The following is a 25,533-nucleotide window of genomic DNA, read 5'->3' on the forward strand; positions in this document are numbered from 1 at the left end:
GCAAAACCTACTTTTTCTGAAGCAGGGGCAGAAGACATCCACTCCGAGTTGCCCTGGTGTTGAGAGAGAAGCCTGAGCAGCTTATAGAACACGTGGCTTGCCGTTTGTATTGCTTTTAAGAATTTAATTGGTGGTTATGTTTTATTATCGTGTGCCGCCTTGGGAAGGCTCCTGTCCTGAAAGGCGGCCGACAAATATTTTAAATAAAAATAAAGCAGACTTTGAACAGGCAGATTAAGCACAACCAGCTTTAAGGGTCAGCAGAAGAAAGCAGCAGCTCTTGCAAAATCAGAGAAGGGGCCTCACCAACCACTCCTCCCCGAGGTGCCTCACACCAGACCTGCTGGGACTCTCGCTGCAGTTTTAGTCAGGCCCATCAGGAGAAACCAACTATTTTTAAAAGGTAAGAAGTCAACAGGGAAAACCCTGGAATGCTACCATCTGGCAGCAATATCTGGCTATTCCCTAGTAAACGAAGGGGTATCTATTCCAGTGAAGCCAGCCTCGTCTCAAAGCAGCCCCAGATAGCAAGTGGTATCTGAGTGAGAACCTGGTCTCTGTTGCTCCATGGATGCTCTTTCTGCATTCTTGATCTTGAATCTACTGCTCAACACAGGGACTGGCAGCTAGTGAGTGTGCCAAGTGCTGCAAGGTGGAGTATCTGGGCTGGAGTAAAGAGTTTCCCCAGGCCCCAGGAGCACACATCTTACGTTTGCAGCTTGGGGCAGATTTCACACTTGGCTCCTTCACGCCAGGAAACAGAATGAAGCTGTAAAGCAACTCTTTGGGCAGCAAAGCTTGCTTGTGCTAGACAAGCCCACCCCTCACAGCACAACGCCTCCATCTGGACTAAAAAATACAGCCCCACACTTACAGAGGTTTAGTCCTGTGTCTCGCTTTACTCAGAAAACACTGAGCAGAAGGGCCCCCCGGCCCCTTCCACACAAGACATTTGGAATGAGGCAAGGACCTTTCAGAAGTGCAACTGCTCTTTCCTTGCAAGACAACATAGGCCAGGCCCTGGGCATGTTACAATCCCACAGGAGTAGAGAGAAACCACCAAATTCAGCTTACTACAAAACTTGGCTTTCTTCTGTTTGCCTTTAAAAAAAAAAAAAAGCTGGCTTCTAGCTTTTATGGCCACAAAAAAATGCTTCACAGTATGTGGGGAATGGCCTAGTGGAGAAATCAAGAGGGATGGGTAAGTTTTCCAGCAAGCAGGGTTGCAGGGGCTGCATAGCTCCTTTTCCACCTCTCATAATTAGTAGAATTATGGGGGGGGGGGTTAAGTGTCTGATTTACACAGGACAGCACAGAATTCTGATCATTTTAAACACAGCACACACAACAGGTTGAATTGATTCAAAGGCAATGAGATTGTGTGTGTCCCGTCCTATGATTCCCCCCTTCTCAGCCCAAGGAGAACTGGTCAAAAGTTGATAGCAAGCCAGAGGACCCAAGAGATGGCACGGCAGCTTGCAATACAAGCTGCAAGCTGAGAGAGAATGAATCCTCCACAAAAAGACAGACACTTTGTGCATTTTATTCCTGGATTAAAAACGGTACGTAAATTCGGTTGCAAATTACACTGCCGGAGGCACTTGGCACACCCTTCGGCAGACAGGTGATTTTAAAACACCTTGAACTAAACGGGGGGGGGGGAGGGAGAATATAAAGGAGGCACAAACTATCAGTAGCATCGCCATAGGTGTGAAAAGGATTTCCCATGCTCCATTCTTCATAGAAGCCTCCCCAAAGGCAGCAGCATTGAAGCATGTTTGGAGAAGCTATGACAAGAACAGGATTGGGGGGGGCAGGGGGGAGACTCGGAAAAAAGTACAAGTCATATGTTCAGATACTTGAAGGAGGCAGTTACATTCAAAAGGAGGCTTTTGAGGCAGGTGGTAGAAAGTAATTCCACCCCCACCTTTGCATCAGCCTCCCCATCCACCTGCAAACACATACAAACACCCATTGATCTCCAGCTCCTGGCAGGCCTCCAACTCCATATCTAGACAAGATCTAGTCAGCATTGTGTGGCCGTCAAACCCAAGCAGCAGAAGGGCTGCGAGATGCTCACATCCAGCAAGGAGGGGCTGAAGTCACTATGAAAGGGCGACCGAGCTAGCACATGATCTGGTTCGCATGTAACGACTACCCGTGGGTTGTTTAAACAATGGTGGTGCTGCTTCCCGCCCATTTGCTGCTTCTGCTTCACAAAAACCACAGTTCTTGGGTAGTGCTCCACGATATCCGCACCCAACATTCTGGCTTGTTGAGGGAGAAACAACCCAAAGTTTTAACCCCGCAACAAACCACAGAAACTGGAAACAAAGCGGAAGCAGCGAGAGGGCAGGAGGCAGCATGGACATACCCACCCACGCAGCCCCGACTACCCAGGGGCAACTCTTAACGTGCAAGCTATTCTCGTGTGTGTAAAGGCAGCGCTTTACATTTACTGGCACTCAAAAAATCTTGTCCTTTCTCACTCTTCATGAGAAATGTCTTTGGGCAGTGGGAGGACAGCTGATACTTCCTTAACATTTAGCTTTTGGTTGGAAGGAGGATGGGGCAGGTAAGAAAAGAAATGCAGCTTTTATACTTAAAAAGCAAGCTAATCCAACACAATCATTGGGGTGACTCTAGAAGTTACACTTCTTCTAACTAGAGAAGGTGCCTAACTTTGGAGGCAAAGGGTGGAGAGAAGGGCGACGGTGGGCGGGGGGAAATACAGGCCTCAAAATGGCAATGAGAACTAAAATCCACGCACAACGCAGTTTTTTTAAGCATTAAGGAGGGAAAGGTAGAACAGGATGCACTGAGCTCAAGGCTTTTTTCCAGTTTTTAAATTGTGGACAGCGGTTGGAGAATACAGGTATGAAAACGGCAGTCCCCTTAGGTCCCGGTGTGCTGATATCACGTTGCGGATCGGAGGGCATGCAGCGTTAGGAGGGCTGGGAGCCCAACAGTCTTTCAATGGCAGCGTTGACGTCTCCACCGGTGGCGATGAGCGCCTGGAGGTTGGCCTCGCGGTTGATGAACCCCATGGCGTTGAGCTGTTCAAGCTGCTGCTGGAACCGTACTTCTGGGCTCTGCGCCTGCCGGGGGGGGAGAGAGAGAAGGGAACTACAGGAAGCACTCCAGATAATTAAACCCCGTGTTTGGGCATGTGCCTTGTATACAGAAAATCCCAGGCTCAATCCCTGGCAGCATCTCCAGGTAAGGCTGGGAAAGAATCCTGCCTGAAGGGCTGGAGAGCTGCTGTGCTGGTCCGTGTTGGCAGCACTGGGCTAAATGGACCAAGGGCGGAGGAGGGTATAATCGTCAGAGGCAGCTTCCTCTGCTCCTATGTACTATACGACATGTTTGGGGGGGGCGGCGCTGGCCCACAGCCCCCGACTGCAACCCCAGAGGCCACCACCGTCCACGGCGCCCGCCAGCTGGCTGGCTTCCAGCAGCCAAGCTCCAGCTACCGCACTTCCCTGCGAGGCCCACGGGGCACCAGATGGCAAGGCTGGGAGGGGGCCTGTGCTTGGAAATGGGGGGGCACTGCCAGTCAGGGGGGACAGCACAGGGCCGCCCGACGAAGGCAGCTCCCTACGTTCGCCTGGACTGCGCCCCCAGCAGTCAGCAGGAAAAAAGGGCACTGCTCATGCAGGAAACCAGCACAGCGCCACTGCTTACTTGAGAGTTGGTGCCGGCCAGCAGCTGGATCATGTGCTGCATGAGCTGCTGGTGTGGGTTGCTGTCCCCAGCTAGAGAGGCACTGGCAGGTGTTGGAGCAGAGGAGATGGGGGTCTCGGGGACTGTGCTTCCTCCGGCGGAGGGTGCAGGGACTCGAGGCATACCAAAAGACCCTAGGCTGCAGGAGAAAAGGTGGGAAATCCACTCAGTGCAACATGGCAGATACAAGGGGGGAAGAAGCGGGCGCCAGCCGAAATGTAGGAACCCAAACGATTCCTTTTGGATTCCTTTATCATAGCTAAAGCACGTGAACCGCTGCAGTTAGTGGGACATGGAAATGAATGATCAAACCCACCTAAGGGTCAAATCTACGAAGACCTCAATAGTCATTTCTAATTATTTATTCCTTAAAAAACCGATCAGGAAATGTTCTTCTTGCCCCTTTTGTTTACAGTGACATAAAGGGAAATAGTATGGGCAAGATTCTGCCCAGTTGCTCCCACCTTCCGGAGTCCTAGACAGTGAGCAAGAAGGTACCAGGTGACCAACTGGTGCTTGGCCCTTCTCCTTAGGGCTTTGTGGTTTCCTGGGGCTTACAATGCCCCTCCCAGTGCACCAGCCCAACAGTTCCGGCTGCGGGCTTGCTACAAATAATGCTGAAGCAAACAGGGATCAATTTCATGCCGCTTGCAGGGAGCCAACAACAAGGTGACCATCTGCCGCAATCCTCTGTGGGCAGGCTGCCCGTCCATCTGCCTCAAGTCCGTCCCATTACTTGGCTCCCCTGCAGTGGTGCCCCCCACAGCCCACATCCACCCCGTTACCTGGGCACCAGTCCCGGGGCCTCCGTTTGCAGTGTCTGGAGCCCCTGCTGGATCTGGAGCAGGGCCTGCATGGCACGAGGGTTGGTCAGGATCGAGAGAGAGTCGGGGTTCTGCATCTGGGGATGGCAAGAGTCGAGAGTGAGCTGCCAGCAAAGGCGGCCTGTTCTGCGAGGAAGCTGTGCACACTTTCTCCCCGGTGCATGGAAAAGTTTTCTACTCTTTCTTGCTTCTTATGGAATCCTTCATGGGAAAGCTAGAGGTGTTAGGATGCTGGTTTCCTGAAGTGTTCTATGCTATTGCCAGCAGTGAGAAACCGCAGCGCTGTTACCACACTGCCACCAATTGCTATGGTTTGCTGACACCTTGGCTCCTGGGGAAGATCCCCACCAGCCATCTTCTAGTTGGTCCTTCAGTGAGTTTTATGGCCTTTCAGAGCTTGTTTAGATGACCAGCGAGGAGTGCTTTGGGACCGGCTGCTTACCAGCTAGGCCAGGGGGAGTTTCACCCTGCTCCTGCTGACACCGCCTGGGAGCGAGGACTGGCCCCACCTCCCTCTGCAGCTTTTTAGAAAGACCCGCTTTGCTGCTGCTAACACCAAGACTAGAGGTAGTTTTATTTTGTTCTTGCTGATAGTCTAATTATTAAGCAACTCTGATGGCTTTGATACTATTTTATTAGCGATTTTTGTCATGACCTTGTTTTGAATCGCCCCACATGGACCTCATGGGACAGCAGCAGACTGGTTTTTGTCAAGCTATGCTGTGAACCACTTTGAGAACAACGTATATGCAGGAGCAGCATTCAAAGGCCCGGTTCACACAACTGCGGCTTGGGAAATAAGCCACAGTGGCTTATTTCCCCCTGTACACGACTGGCATGCGCAGGGTGGTTAACAACCCGTTGTGGCTTATAAGCCATCCTGCAATTGTGCAAACCAGGTCACAGAAAGGAACTACAGCTATGTTAGCTGCAGAATCAAAATTAATGGGGGGGGGGCAGGGCTTCATACGGCTATTCAGTGACATCATACCACAATTACTCGTAACAGTCCACATTTGTCTTTAGTGTCTCCCAACTTTTGAGTTTAAATTAGTATAGGACAATGTCCATTTTTTGTTCAGCAGTGACCACACCAGACTTCCGCATTAGGTCAGCTATCACCACCATGTCACTCTTTTTAATCCCCTGGCCTTTAAACTAAAGTGACCGGCCTACCAGGGCTCAGTGGGAGAGCACCTGCTTTGCAGACCAAAGGTCCTGGGTTCAAGCCCAAGGGATCAGGTGGCAGATGCTGGGAAAGACCGTCTTTCTGCGTGGGAGTTTGGAGTCAGGATGGACAATACTGGGCTAGATGAACCATAGTCTGACATGGCCTACGGCAGCGTCCTGCATACCTCCCATGGTTATCACAAATGCAGACTCTATGCAGGGAAGGTGCCAGACACCCACACCACTTCTGTGCCATGGTCAGAACAAGGGGCCTGCCTACCATAGCCTTGGTTTCTCAACCTCCACTCGAAGCTCTTTTAAGCTCCAACTCCTGTTAGGTTTTGCCAGCATGTAAACAGCTGGAAATCAGGACACCACACTGCTAGGCCCCGCACCTGCTGTAGGAACGCTGGCAGCTGGAGCCGCAACTGCTCCTGAAGCGGAGGATTACCGGCAAAGAGGGGAACATTCACCATCATCTGCAAGGAAACAGAAGGGGGATGCTCAGAATAGGAAAGCAGTCTATCCCTTTTCTGATGGCTTTACAACTGTATCATGGTGGTTTTAAATTCCACAACAAGTAATCAATTCACTATTACTTGAGTGGCCCAGTTCTACCAACAATGTATACTGCAACTTTTAAATGGAAACCTGAAAGTGCAAGTGTAAGGCGTTTCAGCTACAGTTTTGTCAGTCAGAGATTTGAAAGCTTTCTTCTAGAAATGCTACAATGCTCAATGTCAAACCACAGGAGGCCTACTTTCTATGTACGCCCATTCTTTCATGGTGCCCTCTGAACTTGGAAGAGGGCTGTACTCACTTGTGTTGCAATGTCGGGGTTCTGGGCAAGCGTCTGCAACATTGTGCGCATGTAAGGAGCGGAGATCACATTCTGCATGAGCTGAGGGTTCTCAGAGATCTGCTGCAGGAGAACTTGCATTTCAGGACTATTAAACATGCCTGCAATAACGGGGGCACAGGGGGAAACAGAAGAGATGGAAACCAACACTCAGTTCTGTCATCACAACTAGGTAAGAATTCCTAAAGCACAAGATATACAACATGGGACAAGGGAGGCAGCATGCTTCCTGATCACACTCTTCTTTACTACCCAGCAATAGGCCAGTGGACTCCAGGTACCAGCACGCGATGCTGCATATCGGTGAAGAATGCAGACACAGACTGCCTGCAGGCATGAGAAGCTTTCTGGCTTCTTTACTAGCACAGGCCTGGCTTTGAACACACGCAGATCTCCAAACTCTGTGGCTACAAGTCAACCATGATTCAGCTGGAACTATTATTATGGCAGCCAGACACATGGGCAGAAGATGCACTGAGTCATCAGGAGTGGGGCAGGAGCTGGGAAAAGAGGCAAGAATTGTATTGGGTTGAAAAGGTCCCAGGCCAGACCACTAGAAACCCTGTCCAGACTCCTCTCTGGTTTCTAAGTCTGTAGCTATGTGTTTCTGCCCTGCAGTCATGAGGGCTAGAAATTAATTTCATTTTTAAGCTTTATTTTCAAGATGCATCATTTTTAGCACTGCTAATGAATACAAATAATGAGAACAGAAATCCCTGCTTCTTCCCATATAAATGTCCTCCTCTAAAAAAATCTTCACCCAATTCAAAGAAGTGATATAAACAGAGAAACAGACTGAACGTGCTTAAGGAAAACAAATACCACAAGAACAAGAGAATGTAACAAGTTAGCATATTAAGGGAGCAATCCTATGGTCCCTGGGCAAGTGTCCCAAAGACCATAAGACAGCTCATACAACCGCTCCAGTGTTGGATAGCGCACTCTGACCTCAGAAGCTGGGGTCGGAGATATGACCTCAGGCCCCTCCCCCTCGCAGCTGGAGCAGGAAGAACCACATCAGCTGCCTCTCCAAGGTCAGAAGCTCGACCTCGCAGAGGGGGAAAGGGGGTCATTCTGGTGGGTGGGGAGGGGAGGAGGCTGGAGAGGCCACAACGCAAGTTATCCTGAGCCACCTTCAGCCTCCTTCCCTCCCCCTCTGAAGTGCTGTTGCTAGACGGGGAAAGAAAGAAACCAGCTAGTGAAAATGCTGGAGATCAGAGGATGGGGGGCGAAGACCACCTCCACTGCTCCTCCCACCCTGCCAGCTTCAGCCCAGCAGGACACAGGAAACTCAGAAGCCTCCAAGTTCGAGGGCTTCCGAGGAGCGAGGGCACAATTAATAGGATTGTGCCCAAAGGTTAAACGGGATCAGCCTAACATGCAAACACTGATTTGTACTGAGATGACCTGATACAAGCTGGAAGACTGTCAAAAGTGTAACCATATTTCAGAAACAAGTTTTTTTCTTGGTCAATGCTGAGAGACTCGTATTAAAAATGTGATTTTTCCATTTAACTGATATTCTAGATCTTAAAATGTGACAGAAGAAAGTGAAAACTTTCAGTGCAAGCAACTACGCTTCACAAGTGCCTCATTTCTAAATCCCAAGAACAGCATATTCAACAAGGGCGATTATCTAGGAAAGTGGGCTATTAAGGCAAACCCACTGCTGCTGAACCGTGCCTCAGAGCCCAGGCTAGTTGCATGGCAATGTACGTACCAGTCCCTAGGTTGGCTGCATTGATCCCCAAAGGGTTGGATACAGCAGGCGTGCTTTGGCTTGCGACCAGCCCAGCACTCCCTTCGCTGCTCGATGCCTGGCTCTGAGAAGCAGGCGTAGGGCTCCATGGGTTGGGCAATGGCTCTCGGTTTTCTGTCCGCAGAGGCTGAGAGTTCGAGGAGTCTGAATTCCCGGTCAGGGCGGAGAAGGGGTTGTTGCCAAACTAGACAGAGAAGACATTGCTGAATCAGTCACACATTCTCAGCCTAATCCTGCCTCACGGAATTAGGAAGAGAATAAAATGAGCTAAGGATATTGCAAAACAGAGCTTTGATTTAAAACATGCGTTTCAATGAAACAATATATACACCGTGCTATGTTATTTATTGTAAGCGGCCTCGAGCCTCAGTTCAGACATCACACAAACAGAAGCTTACCTGTGGTTTGGCGTGATCTCTCGATTAACAAACAAGCCACCGTTTGCAATCAGCTGGCAATTCAGGATCAGAAATCGTGGCTTGTACTCGGTTCAAACTATGATTTGCCAACCTAGGGTTAGGTGTGATGTCTGAATTTACGTAATTCCACCCTAGGAACAGGAGTGCCAAGGTGACAGAAAATGGAAGCCGAAAAACAGCTCTAAACCCTGATTGGTTGTACACTTGGAACTATCAGTTGCATCCTAAATTATGTTGAGTCAAACCATGTTTTGGCGTGATTCAGTTCAGAGGGAACGAGGTTCAAACGTTTCCTAAGAACAACCACAAGTGCTGCAGCCAATCACAGCAACTTATCTTTCTGCCTGAGGAAGAGTGCTGTGTTACTCCAGCACGCTGTGAATCTTGACTAGTCCTAACAGAGCTTATGTCTCATTCAGTTTAGCAATTTAAAGAGACAACCAGTAAAACAGAGCCTAGCATACCTGTTCCCTCGCTGCACTGAACATGGGTTCCTGGATATCTGTGTACATCCGGCGCAAGGCATTGTACCCTCCTGGGATACTCTCCAAGTTGCTCAGGGCTCGATCCTGGTTGCGCATCATCTCTTGCATCATAGCAGGATTGCGTGCCAGCTCCATTGTCTGAGAAGAGAAGGAGGCACAGAAAACTTTGAGCCATCACAAGGGATTTTTCAGAGTCCTGCGATCAGAAAACCCCAATTCTGTAACCAGAATAGATTCACAGGCACAAAAAGGTACTATACATGATAAAAACAATAAATAAGAAGGTATATGTATTAACAAATTATAACACATGTTTTCAAACATTAAAAGATTGCAGTAAAAGTTTAGGTTATATATTTGTTCTTAATAAAATACGTACATCTTAGCTTAACATGGATAACCTGCAAATTGTTGCACGATTTATTATGCATTTGTTGAACAAAGTTGTACATATAATGTACATGTATTATAATGGAACTGAAATAAAGAACAGTTAAAAACTAAAAAAGAATAGGTTCACAGACACAGATTATTTTACTGTATAAAGCATATCCAACGGCCTGCCCAAAGGCCTTCTAAAACAGGGCAATCTTGGCTGCTTCCCTGAAAGCCTACAAGGGACACCTTGTATGGACATCTGGAAGCGCATCAAGGCAAGCCCCCTGGGACAGGTACTGCGACTTGTGCTGTAGCAACAAAGGAATAGAACCTCAGCTTCCCCTAACAATAAACAGCAAGATGGGCAACAGGTAACAGGAAAGGGGTGATGCACATGAAAAAGACAAAAGGAGCTGAGAGCATTAAGCTTTCTTCAATCCCGCACTGCCAACACTGCAAATGCTACTGCAGAGAAAACCAAACTCGTTCGGAGACCATGCTAAGCCATGCCTATGGATGTTTAACTTGGTTTTGTGCAATAGACAAAGCACAGTTGGTTCACAAACCAGAAACCAGGGTTTGAAGTGCATTTGTACACCATGGTTTGGTGTGATGTCTGAACCGGCAAATCAGTCATGGCTGATGCTCTGCCTCTGGAGACAGGAATGCTACAGAGAAAGACGTAAGCAGACGAGCAACTCTAAATCATAGTTTGCCAATTTTGGCCTGGGTTCTGACCTATGGTTAGCACAAGCAATGGTTTGGTGTGATGCCTGAATTGAGCCACACACAATCACTGCCTCAAGCTGCAACAAAGGGAACAAGTGCCCACCTGGCGCATCAGCTCAGGGTTATTCAGCATGTGGCTAATTTCCGGGTTGCGCTCCATCAGCTGCTGCATCTGGGGGTTGGCCATGATCATCTGCCTCATGAAGTCTGGGTTGGACATCATGTTCTGGACCAGTGGGTTCTCCATGATCTGGGACAGCATCTCCGGGTTGGACATCAGCTGCCGCTGCATCTGCTGCTGGAGCTCCATGAAGTTTGCCGAGCCCATCCCCAGGTGGCCAAGCCCAGCGATGCCGCCAAAGCCAGCTAGGAGAGGATGGAGAGAAAGGAGCACCTTGAAAATGCAAGCGCCAAGGAAGGGAGGGGTGCCTGGTGCCAGTGGGCACGGGCTAGTCTGTGCAACCACCACGGCACCAAGCCTCACCCACAGAACTGGACTGGCTTGCTGGAAAGTCAAGCTGGGCTGTTGCGACCCCAGGCCTTGTCCCGGTGGTCTCGCTGCAGAGCTAGCGGCTGAAGAGTCCTTTTGGGCAGGGCAGAGAGATCAACAAGGTCAACCATGTGGGTAGACAGAAAGGGCCAGGACACTTGCAAGAGGCGAATTCTCACATGCATAGCGCAGTGACAAGGGTTTCTTCCCAAGACAGCTTCTGAACTCACAGTCTCCTACATTCCTGTATGGAGCCCCCAACCCCCAACCTCTGCACCAATCATCTCTTTGACAGGTAAATGTGCAGAGCCCCAGGGATGCAGTTGTGTCCACACAGCCTGCTGCCGCCTGTGACGATGAGGGGGGGCAGTAATCCCACCCTGGCATTAGAAGAACAGAGCCAGAATTCTCAGACCACCCCACCGCCACTCACAGGGAAATGTCCTAAGTTTCTTTGCCCCCAAATAATGCAAAGCAGCACCCACCCCCACAAATTCAACGTAGAGCAAGTGAAGGTTCGCTATCAGTGGGGATTCAATCCAGCCACGTCTTGAGCGATGGGGCAAAAAGGCAGCACCTGCATCAGGGCCCTCTCCTGCCCTAGAACTCTGCTCTCCTCCAGCTCACCCACACCAGCCTGAAAAGGGGGTAGAGAATCATGGAGCTGGAAGTAACCTCACAGGTCATCTAGTCCACCCCCCTGCTGCTGATGCAGGAAATCCACCGCTGCAGCATCCCTGATGGGTGCCCATTCAGCCTCTGCTCAAAGCCTATAATGCACTGCATTCCATGGCAGTTTTTCCACTGTCAAACAGCTCATATCGTCAGGACGTTCTTCCTAATTTTTCATCGAAATCCCCTTTCCTGTATGGTTCATACAGGTAGCAACAGAGAACAGGTCTGCTCCATCATCTGTGTGACAACCCTTCGGAGGTTTGAAGATGGCTATCACGTTGCCTCTCCAGGCTAAATATACACAACTCCTTCAACCTTTCCTTGTAGCACTTGGCCTCCAGACCCTTCACCGGAGAAGCATCTGAGGAGATGGGAAAACCGAAGGCTAGCCCCAAGACCCGTCTTGCCCATGCAGTTAAATGGGCTCCACTTTCTGCCTTCCCTGAGAAACCCATCAGCCAACCCAGCCCATCCTACTCACACAAGATGGAGGTGGCACCACCAGGTGCCCCTTCTCCTGCTGGGCCTGGCGTGGCTCCCAATCCGCTGCTCCTCCGGCTGCTGCTCCCTGTGTCCGAGAGTGCATTGTTGGATGTGGACGGCTGAGGAGGGGCTGCAGGGGAAGCAGGGGCTGCAGAGGGGGTGATGGTAGCAGGAGCAGCAGCAGCAGCAGCAGCAGCAGGAGAGGAAGCAGCACTCACTGATGAAGGATCTTGAGCCCTAAGAATAAAGCCAAGGGACAGGTGAGAACTGGTGGCGCTACCTGGAGGGCAAAGGAAGGGGTTGTCCTGCTGGGGTTTCAACCTAGATTCAACTGTTGGGGGGACATAGGGGTCTCCTTGAATTAAACAACAACCACGTCCCTGCAAAGTGCATGAAAATGCTCTAGTATATTCAAGAACTCTAGGAACACAGTGAGCAGAAAGCCCACATTTTGCAACGCAGAAAACCAAGCCACATATCGTACATCTACTAGAAGATAATTAAACACTGTATACTTTTCATCCTTGTAAAAGATGTAATTATTTAGATAACGTTTAGCCTGCCATCAATTGTAAACGTGGTTTAAAGGTAGCTTCCGTTACAACAGTCCTTGAGATGCACATGATTGTTGTTACAATTCCAAACTGGGAGCAGGAAGAAAAAGGATTAGACAGTAGCGGCCGGTCAGGCAACGGCCACCTACACAGCCCCGGACCAAGCAGCAGGCAAAGGGCGTGGCGCAAGGACTTGGAAATGCCCCACGCTGAAAGGCCACCGCTCATGGGCCCCGCAGCTGCATGCGGCTTGAACGCTGTTGTCAGAAACGTGGCAGACCAACCATGGCCAGCGAGCAAACAGGAGCTCTTTGAAAACTCTGGGAAGTAACCACTAAAACTTTGGGAAAGCACGACTAAAAAGTATCTGCATTATAAGCTGCAGCTGCTTGAATGATCTTGGCAAGCACTTACTTCTGTGGGGTTTTGATCACCAGATGCACTGTTAGTCCGTCTTTGATCCCGTGCTGATGCAACGTATCCCCGTCCTTCAGAATCTTCCCAGCAAAGATCAGAACCAGCTGATCCTGTTTGGCTTTGAACCGCCTGGAAATCTCTTCTTTGAACTAGAAAAATACATTTCAGGGGATCAGGCTTCCCTCAGACAGAAGGGATGGCCCATGGCGGCACAGCACGGAGGGCCAGCAACCGCCTGCCCTCAAGTCCTGCTGCTCTTCCACTTCCTGCCTTGCCTTCCCCGTCCCTGTCTCTACAGCCACACAGCTCCTGGCCAACCCACAGCGACGTCTCCCTTGGCATGCCTGTTTCCCATCCCCTTCCCCCGATCCTAATCCAGCCTCCACCTGCACCCAAGGCTCCTCCTAGCCCCCAAACTGCTTCTGTTCTTCAGCAGCACAGACCTGTGAGCCAGGAGGTGCCCAGGTTAAATCTCATCTCTCCTACAAAGGCATTCGTTACTGTCTGGTGTGCTGCTGCAACTGTTTTCAACTTATTATACTGGTCTTACGCTGAGCTTAATCTTGTATGGTTCACGATATCGCCGTCTCCTTGGTGCTATGCCGTTGCTAGCTGCGTTGCTGTTATGGGGATTTTGTATTTCGGAAGCCACCTTGAGAGGGTTTGACCCCCAAAGCAAACACTACGAGCATTTTGAGTAAAGAAACTGCGTTGCTGGAAAACTGCTCTCTCAGCCGCCCCACAACGTGGGGAGATCATCCCAGCCGCTCGTCGGGATTCCGTGAAGCGCTCTGGGCACCCGAGCAAGCAGCGCCCGCCTGCCCGCCCCCGCTCCTCTGGCCCCAAGGAAACCCATCCAGCCCATCGCTCCCTCGCTGCGGGGCTGAGCCCCGCTCAGCCTCCAGCGCCGGGTGGAAGCCCCCCGCCGCCCTTCGGCCTCCTCCTGCTGCCGGGAGCCCCCCGGCAGCCCCCTCAGGGGCCTTCGCAGCTCCCGGCGCCCCGCCGCCGCTCGCCAGCTCCCCCCGAGGCCTCCGGCTCCCCCGCTCCCCCGGCGCCGCTCGGGCGGGGCGGGCCGGGCTGCTGGCGGGGCGGGGCGGGCCGGCGCCTGGGGGCTCCGCCGCCGCCGGCCCCCTCTGCTGCGCGGCCTCCCGCAGCCCCCGGGGAGACGGGGGGAGCCCCCGCCGCCGCCCGCGGAGGCCGCTCGGGCCCCCGCGGCGGAGGCCGGCCCCGGCGGGGCGCCCCGCGCGCCCCGGGCTTTGTTTCGCGCCCGGCCCGGCCCGGCCCGACCCGACCCACCTCCCTGACGGAGGCGCGCTCGCCGGTGAGGATCTCCTCCTTGTCCTTCGGGGTCTTCACCGTGACGCGGATCAGCGGCCCGCCCGGGCCCGCCTCCGGGCCGTCCCCGCCGGAGCCCGGCTGCGCGGAGGACGAGGAGCCCGGCCCGCCGCCGCCGCCGCTCAGCTCCGCCATCTTGGCCGCCCGCCCGCCGGACACCGAGGCGCCAGCGCCAGACCGGCCCCGCCGGCTGCGCCCACCATAGAGACGGAGGGGCGGCTCCGAGCGCCGGCCGCGGCGCGTCCGGCTTCCCGCTCAGGGCTTCCTTCCGGCGCGCCCGGAAGGCGGCCCGCGGCGCGCCTCGCCTCGCCTGGCCTGGCCGCCGGCGCTTCTCGCAGCCCGGCGTGGGGGCGCGGGCCGAGGCGGCGCTCGCGGGCTCGGCGCAGAGGCCGGCCGGCCGGCCGGCGGCGGCGAGCCGCGCTCGCCTGCGCCGCAAGTGCGGGCCTCCCCCCGGCGCGGCGCGGCGCTCGTCCCGTGAGAGCGGCGCGCCGGGCGCGGAGGAGCAGCTGCACCCGGCGCGCCGGAAGCGGCCGCGCGCGCCGGGACTACATCTCCCAGCAGGCGCGGCGCGCCCAGCCTGGCCGCGGCGAGGCCGCGCTGCGGAGACCGCCATGCTGCGCCCCAAGGCCTTGACGCAGGTGCTGAGCCAGGCCAACACCGGCGGGGTCCAGAGCACCCTGTGAGTGGCGGCGCGCGGGGGGCCGGGCCGGGCCGGCGAGCCCGCTGGGGCGGCGCTCCCCTCCCCTCCCCTCCCCTCCCCGGCGCCTGGGGGGGGCGCCGCGGGCGGGCGAGGGGCGGGAGGCCCGGTGGCGCGCTCCGGGGCCGGCCGGGCCAGGGCGGGCGGCCTCGGGCAGGCCTGGGGCCCTCGCCCGCCCGCCGCAGACCAGGCGCGCCCCTTCCTCGGCCAGCGCGCGCCCTGCGAAGCCCGCCCGCCCCTGCGAACGCCGCGCCTGGCCCGCAGCGGCGCGCTGCGGGTCCTTCGGGGGGCCCTCCCGGGGGCGGGGCGCGCGGACCCCGCCGGCCCCGCGGGCGCTCTGGAAGGGCGCCTCCCCGTGTAGGCCGGGGGGCCTCGCTGCCCGTGCCGCCCCCGCCCGCAGCGGTGCGCCTCCTTCGTGGCGGCGCCGCCGGCCTCCGGAATGGCGCCCCGCACGCGATAGGATCGTGTCCTTCCAACGGCTGTGACGAGCTTATTTACGCTGGCGCTCCCCAACCATCAACTTACCTAAATGTCGTTGCGCTTTTAGAGCGATGCATTGTTTTAGGTTTAAAAATGGGAAAGGGCGTATAAATGTACTTAAATCAATACACGCTAAGGGGTTTGTTTGTTTGTTTGTTTTAATTTCCTGCATATATAGTCCGGCTTCTTTCCTCTTTAAGGAACTCAAGGTGGCTCACATAATCCTCCATTTTATCCTCGCAACAACCACCCTGTGAGGTGGGCTGGGCTGGGCTGAGAGTCTGTGACGGGCCCGAAGCCACCCAGGGAGCCTCTATGGGCAAGTGGGGACTACAGCCCTGGTCTCCCAACCCTCAGTCCAGCACTCTAGCCACTACACCACACTGGCTCAATAAGGATACTTAGCACGGCTGTCTGGGGAATGCTGGGAGCTGTAGGCCTTTTCTCTGTCTAAACCTGCTGGGAGCTGTAGGCCTTTTCTCTGTCTAAACCTGCGTAGGATTGCGCCCTTATTGACCCTTAATTTTTGTGCGTCCTCTTTGCCCCTGTAGGCTTCTGAACAATGAGGGCTCTCTCCTTGCATATTCTGGTTATGGAGATACAGATGCCAGAGTCACAGCTGCTATCGCTAGCAACATCTGGGTGGCTTATGACAAGAACGGGCACCAAGCCTTCAATGAGGACAACTTGAAGTTCATTCTAATGGACTGTATGGTATGTCTCATAAGTTCTTTGGTGTCTCTGATGCCCCTGTTGTCCTGTGAAGCCTCGGAAACTCAGAGCATCCATGTCTGGGCCAGAGCAAAAAAAAAGTCCCTTTTCATGGGGTCATAGAATCATAGAATAGTAGGGTTGGAAGGGGCCTACAAGGCCATCGAGTCCAACCCCCTGCTCAATGGAGGAACCCAAGTCAGAGCATCTCTGACAAATGGCTGTCCAGCCACGTCTTGAAGGCCTCCAGTGTGGGAGAGCCCACCACCTCCCCAGGGAATCGGTTCTGTTGTAGTATTGCTCTAACAGTCAGGAAGGTTTTCCTGATGTTCAGCCGGAATCTGGCTTCCTGTAACTTGAGCCCATTATTCCGTGTCCTGCACTCCGGGATGATCGAGAAGAGATCCTGGCCTTCCTCTCTGTGACAGCCATTCAAGTCCTTGAAGAGCGCTATCCTATCTTCTCAAGGCTAAACATGCCCAGTTCTTTCAGTCTCTCCTCACAGGGCTTTGTTTCCAGTCCCCTGATCATCTTTGTTGCCCTCCTCTGAACCCTCTCCAGTTTGTCTGCATCCTTCTTCAAGTGTGGTGCCCAGAACTGGACACAGTACTCCAGATGAGGCCTAACCAGTGCTGAGTAGAGGGGAGCTAGTACTTCCCAGGATTTGGAAGCTATGCTTCTTTTAATGCAGCCCAAAACAGCATTGGCGTTTTTTGCAGCCACATCACATTGTTGGCCCATATTCAGCTTGTTGACAGCATGTTTTCTTTACACAACAAAATAGTGCTCCGTTTGAGTCACATTTGTGGGAGAAAAAGACTGTATAAGAGACGGAACGTGGTGGCTATGGGTTGCCCCATCTAAATGGAGTAGAATCCCACTGTTTACCCTAGGAACTCCTGTTGGTGTGGGTCAAAGTGCTGTAGGCCTGAAGCCCCTACTAGAATTACTTTATGAGTAAGAACCTGGCTGCATATCTCACGCAGGGACCCCATTATGAAAGAGCTCTGCCTGTAAAAGAATTCTGAAGGCTTCCCTACCACCCAGTAGAGAAAGTTGGTGGGGATAGAAATCACATGCGTGGTGATGGGAGTAGCTGCCAGCTAGCCACCCTTCTCTATGACACTTATCACTCTTCTTAGAGCTAATTTTCCCAAAGAGTCGGAACATGAGAAATTGGGCAATAACCAAGAGGCCGTCGGCAGCTCTTCCGTCAGTGTCTCCAGGATTTTTATTTCTTTCGGCTTTGTCTCTTACCTTTCTGTGCTCAAATTATAATTTTTGGAATCACAACATAAAGGATTATCTTGCTTATCCAAAAATACACAGAATAAATCAATCTTTTCTAACACTTGTCTGCTCTTCCCTCACCACCTGAATTTAGACATTGTGCCAAACTGTGGCTTGCGGTAGCTCCAGTTGACAAACAAAACCATGGTTTGAGTTCCCAGACTTGCAAGTGAACTGTGGTTGAACCCCTTTTTCTTTTCTCATCTGGCTCTGCTACATGTCCCTGGAAGCTGTGCTTTGCATGACTGCTGACAAAACCATGCTGTGTGTACCACGTTATCAGACTGTAACCTCATGACATGCTGGCCTAGAAACTTTTGGTCTGCTCCCAGATGTGCGAGTGATGTGATTTCTTCCCTTTCCTTGCTGCTTTCACCTTTCCCTGTTAAGGAGGGGCCTTTCTTTCCTTGCAGTGCAACTGTGGGAGGCTTCAGGGAAGGTTGGGTGGTGGTGATGAGGGGCCTCTTTCAACTCTTCTCTTCCCAGCTCTTTGTCCACTCAAAACAGCTCTTCCCACCCTTTGCAAAGTTTTTCAGGAGTGAAATGCTGTCATCTGAGTACTTTGCTACCCAGGACTTTCTTTGCACTAGGAACCAGTGTAAGAGATGCTTGGTGAATGACCAGTGAGGTGGGGGGGCATCTTTCATTCCCCCCCACTCTGGACTGTGGTGCTCTGAGGCAGAGCAGTGCCCCTGACCGTGATGGTCAGTTCAAGCGATAGCACAATGCCCGTTTTGCAGAAGTGACAATTGCAAACCCACTTCAAACCATGGCTTCTCGTTCTGGGTAGCTGACCCCTCTCAAACTGTGGGGTTTGCCAATCCAGGCGTTTCAGCAACTGGGCAAGCTTTGCCGGCCATGGCTTGGCATAGCAGCTGAATTGATCCTCTGCCTGTTGCTTAGTGTTTTCAGCTGACAGAGTGCAATATGTAGGCAGCCTCTGCCTTAACCAACAAGCATTTTTGTTGGGTTGGGCCACGCCCATTGCTGTGTAGACTATCAGCTACCAGCGGTGGCCGTGGAGTGAGTGCCACAGGCATTGTGCAGCTGCCACAAGAGGGGTGGGCTACCACCATTTCTGTGTCACGGAGCAACAGCCACCAAAGGAGGCCTGTGAGTGACATCCACTTGCAGACCTCAGGGTTGGCACCGCTGTTCTTTTAAGAACTGAGGACGGTGGTGCTTCTACAGGTCCAGTATCTCCCATCATTGTGGCCACCTCCTTTAGTGCTCTTAAAGGGCTAGAAGGCCAAGTGGTACAGAGCAGGGATGAGCAGCTTGTGGCCCTCCAGACATTCTGGCAGGCAGTCACCATCATCCCTCACCATTGGCTTCACTGGCTAGGGCTGATGAGAATTGTAGGCCAGAACATCTGACGGGCCACAAGTTGCCCACACCTGGTATAGACCAGCACTTCTGGGGTGGGAAATCTATCGCGACTGCAGTCTGTGAATCACGTTCTGTGCACTCTTACTTCCCTTTTTCTCCTTTTCCATCTCTTCCCCATCCTGCAAAACAAATGGCATCCCAGGAGGGCCGTGTTGCCATCACTAGAGTCGCCAATCTGCTGCTGTGCATGTACGCGAAAGAGACGGTGGGCTTTGGCATGCTGAAAGCAAAGGTGAGGTCCCTCTGGCTGGCTCAGAGGCCCTGGGCTGGCCCCCCCGCTCACTCCAGCCTGAGTTGCTCCCTGGGCCTAGCTCTTGCGGGCAGTTCAACTTAGAAGGGATGCGAATACAATGGGCATGTTGGAACTGGTTTAATAACGCATTCCAGGGGGGTTGCCATGTCAGTTGCAGCAAATCCAGCAGAGAGCCTTATGTGAACTTAAAAGACTGAGGGACCTGTTGTGCCAGAAGGTTTGGTGGATCAGAGCCCATTCCTTGCAGGTCTAGCCCTCAACTATTCTCTTGGTCTTTAAGCTTTGTTTTAACGGAAGTTTTTAACAGCAGAGAATGCCTCTTTGAAGATGCACCACTACCGCCAGCAGAAATGTGCATAATAAAAAGAAAAAGTAAACCTTTTCTGCAGGAAAAAAAAATCAGTGTGCAGATCTTCAGTGCATTTCCTGTTTTAATTGATTAGAACTCATGTGGTTTCTTTAAGCAAGTGACAATCCTACGAATAACATTTACTTTTTAAAAATATATTTAAGAAATTATTTTTAATCCAAAAAACATTCTTTTCAGAAGTGATGTTTCCTAATCAGTAAAAACAACAAAGTTTTGTTCCTTAAGGACTAACAGTATGAAAAAGCTAGAGTAAGAATGAAAGCTGTGCCAAGAAATCGAGAGGCAAATCTCACTGACCTGGTTTGCACGACACATGGACTGGCCTGCTAACTCCTAGAATGGTGATGGATTTAACCCACGGTGAGGCGCAGTGCCCACAGGCACTATTTTGCATATTCAAACCCTGAGTAGGGATTGTCGTATCCTGCGAATCTGGCCACAGGGTTGTTTAACCCTCGCTTAATCCACGGTGGCTAGGTTCACATGACACAACAACCCCCAGTTGGGGGTTAAATATGCAAAATGGTGGCTAGCATGTGCCACAGCCTCATCAAGGGTTAAACAACCCACGATGGGCTGCCATGTCATGCAAACTGGTCCACTAATGCCTATATTGGTGCCAGAAGTGAAAAATGAAGAAAAAGTCTCCTTCCAATTGTAAGCTAAATTAAATGGATTTAGGTCTATTAAATCCCATGCTTTCCAGTGCTTCCATAAGGTTTCCGTTTTCCTCGGAACATCTGTTTTAGTAAATGTTGTTATAGAGAAGATCAATACTGTATCAATGTCAGCTACAGTATTTTTTGCATAGAGGAGCAGAACTGAAACATCAAAAGGGATGCTATATTCCATAACTTCCCTTGTTAATCATAGAATCATAGAATAGTAGGGTTGGAAGGGGCCTACAAGGCCATCGAGTCCAACCCCCTGCTCAAGGCAGGAATCCAAGTCAGAGCATCCCTGACAAATGGCTGTCCAGCCTCGTCTTGAAGGCCTCCAGTGTGGGAGAGCCCACCACCTCCCCAGGTAATTGGTTCCATTGTCGTATTGCTCTTATAGTCAGGAAGTTTCTCCTGATGTTCAGCCGGAATCTGGCTTCCTGTCACTTGAGCCCATTATTCCGTGTCCTGCACTCTGGGATGATCAAGAAGAGATCCTGGCCTTCTTCTCTGCCATTTGCCATTTTTGCAGCCACATCACATTGTTGGCTCATATTCAGCTTGTGATCGACAACACTTCCAAGATCCTTCTCGCTTGTAGTGTGGTTGAGCCACGTATCCCCCATCTTGTAACTGTGCATTTGGTTTCTTTTTCCTAGGTGCAGAACTTGGCATTTATCCCTATTCAATGTCATTCTGTTGTTTTCTGCCCAGCGCTCCAGTCTATCCAGATCACTTTGAATTTTGCTTCTGTGTTCCAAAGTATTAGCTATCCTGCCCAATTTTGTGTCATCTGCAACTTTGATCAGCATTCCCTGCACCTCCTCCTCCAAGTCATTAATAAAAATGTTGAAGAGCACTGGGCCCAGGACTGAGTCCTGCGGTACCCCACTCGTTACCTCTCCCCAGTTTGAGAAGGTCCCATTGATAAGCACTCTTTGAGTCCGATTCTGTAGCCAACTGTGGATCCACCGGATCGTTGTTTCATCTAGCCCACTTTGAGCTAGTTTGCTCATCAGGATATCACGGGGCACTTTGTCGAAAGCTTTGCTGAAGTCGAGGTATATGATGTCTACAGCATTCCCACGGTCTACAAGGGAGGTGACTTGATCAAAAAATGAGATCAGATTTGTCTGGCAGGACTTGTTTTTGACAAATCCATGTTGGCTTCGAGTAATCACGGCATTGTTGTCAAGGTGCTTCCAGATGGACTGCTTTATCATCTGCTCCAGAATTTTCCCAGGGATTGATGTCAGACTGACTGGTCTGTAGTTCCCAGGTTCCTCCTTTTGACCCTTTTTGAAGATAGGGACAACGTTAGCCCTCCTCCAGTCCTCTGGCACTTCCCCCGTCCTCCATGATTTCTCAAAGAGAATAGACAGCGGTTCTGAGAGTTCTTCTGAGAGTTCTTCTGCCAGTTCCTTTATTACTCTAGGATGCAGTTCATCTGGCCCTGGAGATTTGAACTCATTCAAAGTAATGAGGTGTTCCTTGACCATATGCCTATCGATCTCCAGCTGCAATCCTGCCCCTTCAGCCTGCACTTTGCCTTTGCCAGGGGGGTCATAGGCCCTCTTTTGGGAGAAGACTGAGCCAAAGTAGGAATTGAGCACCTCTGCCTTTTCTTTGTCATCTTTTATCGTTTTGCCATCCTTATTTAATAGCTGAACCACCATTTCTTTCCTCTGCCTTTTACTATGCACGTAGCTGAAGAAAGCCTTTTTGTTGTTTTTAGCATCCCTTGTTAACCTCAGCTCATTCTCAGCTTTAGCCTTCCTGACGCCATCCCTGCAATTCTGTGCTACCTGCCTGTACTCTTCCTTTGTTACTTGCCCTTCTTTCCACTTCCTATATGTGTCCTTTTTTTGTTTCAGGTCATCCCTAAGCTTTTTGTGAAGCCACATTGGCTTCTTCTGTTGTCTTCCACCTTTTCTTCTTGTTGGAATTGCTTGTGATTGTGCCTTGAGAATTTCCTTTTTTAAAAGCTCCCACCCATCTTGGACTTCTTTTCTCGTTAGCGTCGCTTGCCATGGGACCTTCCTGATCATTGTTCTGAGTTTATTAAAATCAGCTTTCCTAAAATCCAGGGTACACGTTTGACTACACTCAGCTTTTGCTTCCCTTAGAACCAAGAACTCAAGTACAACATGGTCGCTTCCCCCCAGAGTTCCTGTAACTGCTACTTGATCCACTAGGTCATCTCTGTTGGTTAGGATCAAGTCAAGGATAGCCGATCCTCTAGTTCCTTCCTCTACTTTCTGTAGGAGGAAGTTATCTGCCACACAAGTCAGGAATTTCCTGGAGGGGCCATGTTTTGCAGAATTTGTCTCCCAACAGATATCGGGGAAACTGAAGTCCCCCATTACTACTACATCATGCTTCCTTAAAACATTGGCTCTTTGCTTTTCAAAAGTTTCATCCTTGTCTTCTCCTTGATTGGGTGGCCGGTAGTAGACTCCAACCACCAGGTTCCTTTTATTCTTTGCTCCATTTATTTCAACCCAGATGCTCTCAAGCTCCTCCTCCTGTATTTCTGTGCAGAGATATGTATTTTTCACATACAGTGCAACCCCACCTCCCTTTCTGTTCCTCCTGTTCCTTTTGAATAAGTTATATCCTTCAATTGCTGTATTCCAGTCATGAGAGTCATCCCACCAAGTCTCAGTTATACCTATCAGGTCATAATTTCCCTCTTGTATTAAGAGTTCAAGTTCGTTCTGTTTGTTTCCCACACTCTGGGCATTAGTATATAGACATCGAAGACCATGTGCTTCATAGTCTGGCTTTCTTCCTACATGTGCCTGAAGACTATTATTGGGCGCTGTCAGAGCTGTTCTCTCCGTTGCAGTGCATGCGCCTATGTCCATTGTTACCCGCAACATTACATCTCCCTTCCCCATAGGATTCAGTTTAAAGCCCTCCTGATGAAGTTCTTCATGCTGTGGCCAAACACATTCTTCCCATCCTTTGTGAGGTGCAACCCCGTCCCTATCCAACAGCCCATCTTCCAGGAAGTATAGCCCGTGGTCCCAGAATCCAAATCTCTCGTCGGCACCACCTTCATAGCCAGTCATTCACCCGGAGTATTGTTTGTTCCCTTTCTATCCCTCTTCTAACTACTGGAAGGATGGATGAGAAAACTATCTGGGCCCCAAAGTTCTTGAGTTTCCTTCCCAAAGCTTCAAAGTCTGACGTGATCTCTTCGTAGCTCCGCTTGGCGGTATCATTTGTTCCCACATGGATGAGAAGAAAGGGATACCTGTCAGTGGGCTTTATGAGTGCAGGCAACATTTCAGTCACGTCTCTAATAATGTTTTATAATATTTATCCAAACCGGTGTAGGTCAGTCATACCAGCAATGTGTAACGTGTATGACCCTAGTAATACTTTCCCAGAGCTTTTTAATACAGTAAGAAATCCTGTCCAGCAGTCGACGGGGGCTTTGTTGCTTTTTCCATTCCGCTGCCCTCAGGACAGTCTTGGAACTAACGGCCGGGCCTCAGGTCTGTGGTGGCGCACCGGCCTTGCTTGCAGAACGGCCCAGGTTCCGTCCTTGGCTGCATCTCCAGTTGAAAGGATCTCGGCTAGCAGAGGCTGGGAGAGGCCCTTCTCTGCCTGAGACCCTGGGGAGCTGACGCCAGTCAGAGCAGGCACCACACGGCGAGGCAGATCAATGGCAGATGGCAGCTTCTAGAGCCGTGTGTCTTTGGCCTCCTCCACCCCCAGCAGTGTTCTTGCTGCGCAGGCCTAGGCCAGCGAGAGCCTGCCTTGGCAAGCTGGTCTCCGACGTGGCCTTTGGATTTCTGTTTTGTGGCCCTGCCTGGGATGTGCCTGGGGCAAAAGCCACTGGCCCCTACCCTAGTCACACCACTGCCTCCGTAACGGGTGCAGTTGCCCCTCCAGAGCACTGCCATTTCTTCCTGTGGCTGCTCCCCACTTGGCCATCGACACGTGAATGCCCTTGTCTCTGTGCATGCTTCCATTCTCTGTCTGCTCCCATCCCTGCACTCCCATCCCTGGGTGCAGGTGCCTCTGGAGGTGGAGCAGCGGCTGCATCTTGTCAGAGGTCTCGGCAAGCCCTAGTTGGCACCAGCCAAGTTCTGTGAGCCCGTTTCAGACTCTGGTTTCTGGTTCTGGTTTGCCATCTTCCCGCAGTTCAGACATGACAGCAAGCCAGAGTTAACTATGTTTGGTGTCGCATCTGAACTGAGCCAACATGTGGTTCATCTGAGTTGTGCAGGGGCCACGTGACCAACCAGCCTGCCCCTGTGCTTTTTTCCAGGCTCAAGCTTTGGTCCAATACCTCGAAGACCCCCTCACCCAGGTGGCTGCCTCCTGAGCTGGTGGAGCCCGAGCTGGCAGGGCCTCTCTCGTTCGGAGCTGTTCTCCAGAGAAGCTTCTCTGCCTCGTGGACTCTGCCTCCCAGCAGCCTTGTGGATCACAGGGGGCACTAGCATTGCATGTATTCCCGAGATGAAAATGTTGGTGGGAAGAGAATAAAAGAGTGTTCTTAGTGGCTCGAGTTCTGTCTGTTTGAGGATGGGTGGAAGGGGCCGGGGCAAGGTCTGGGGGTACTTTAGTGCAGAACTGTTCTGTTAACAATAAAATGAAGAAATCATTTCATAAAAGCCAGGTTGGATTGTTAACCAGTTGGATGGATGGAAAGCAGCAGACAGAACGTAAAAGTAGTGGTCCATTCCATTGGGTGTCACCTGTTGAATTGGGGCCCTCAAATGGCATCACCACCATTTTCAACAGAGCATGAAGGAAAAAGCAGGGGAGTATTGCATACACAGAGACGAGCGAGATGGGGCCCATACGGTAGAAAATTATAGCCACAATCTTGCACACATTTACTTGGACTAAATCCTAGTGAACACAGTGGGGCTTTCTTCGAAGTAAACATGCATAGCATTGGGCTCCACGTTGCAGGCTGAGCCTGGTGTTGAAGATGTAACCGGGGTTGGAAAAGTCTGGAGACCAGCTGGTTTTTAAAGTTTCTGTTGCTAAGCTGGGAATCTGCACTGATGGTGGCCTCTTGGTGGCAGCAAATAATCAAAAAGACATTTTCTTTACTTAAATGTGGGTTTAATTGGCCGGTTCCAGTTGTCTTGAGGTTCGGTTCCTTTCGGTGCAGAGGACACATTTGAAGAACCCGCCCCAGAAGAACCTGGCTTCTCCCATGCAAACATTCCCATCCCCTGCTCAGGCTGGGCTTATTTCCAGTTTAGGACCCTAGCTGGGAAATCATGGATTTGTAAATCACTTGGCAGACACGTGGGGGTGATAAATGCCTTCCCCCACCAACACACCAGATTTTGCCCTGCAAGGTTTTTGCCACTAATAACTCACTCTAGCAAGATGCTAGGCTGATTTTTGTGCAA

General features: G+C 51.5%; 2 protein-coding genes across 2 annotated transcripts; one reads left to right on the forward strand and one right to left on the reverse strand.

Annotated features, from left to right (window-relative positions):
- Positions 1-1,523: 1,523 nt before the first annotated feature.
- Positions 1,524-14,450, reverse strand: LOC146334150 (ubiquilin-4-like). Its single transcript, XM_084823915.1, has 11 exons — positions 14,262-14,450; positions 12,963-13,114; positions 11,993-12,231; positions 10,450-10,712; positions 9,219-9,377; positions 8,297-8,519; positions 6,538-6,677; positions 6,113-6,196; positions 4,509-4,624; positions 3,685-3,862; positions 1,524-3,098 (listed from the first exon to the last, which is right to left on the reverse strand). Exons 1-11 carry the CDS (start codon positions 14,433-14,435, stop codon positions 2,946-2,948), a joined length of 1,881 nt encoding a protein of 626 aa, XP_084680041.1. The 5' UTR covers positions 14,436-14,450; the 3' UTR covers positions 1,524-2,945.
- A 424-nt stretch (positions 14,451-14,874) lies between these two features.
- On the forward strand, positions 14,875-24,665 carry LAMTOR2 (late endosomal/lysosomal adaptor, MAPK and MTOR activator 2). The gene is made up of 4 exons (XM_084823925.1): positions 14,875-14,979; positions 16,029-16,191; positions 19,010-19,099; positions 24,432-24,665. The coding sequence occupies exons 1-4, from the start codon at positions 14,912-14,914 to the stop codon at positions 24,486-24,488; spliced, it is 378 nt and encodes a 125-aa protein (XP_084680051.1). The 5' UTR covers positions 14,875-14,911; the 3' UTR covers positions 24,489-24,665.
- Positions 24,666-25,533: the final 868 nt, after the last annotated feature.

This window comes from Heloderma suspectum, chromosome 17 (assembly GCF_057233095.1).
Source record: "Heloderma suspectum isolate Gila_16-S chromosome 17, 16-S_ref, whole genome shotgun sequence".
NCBI lineage: Eukaryota > Metazoa > Chordata > Lepidosauria > Squamata > Helodermatidae > Heloderma > Heloderma suspectum.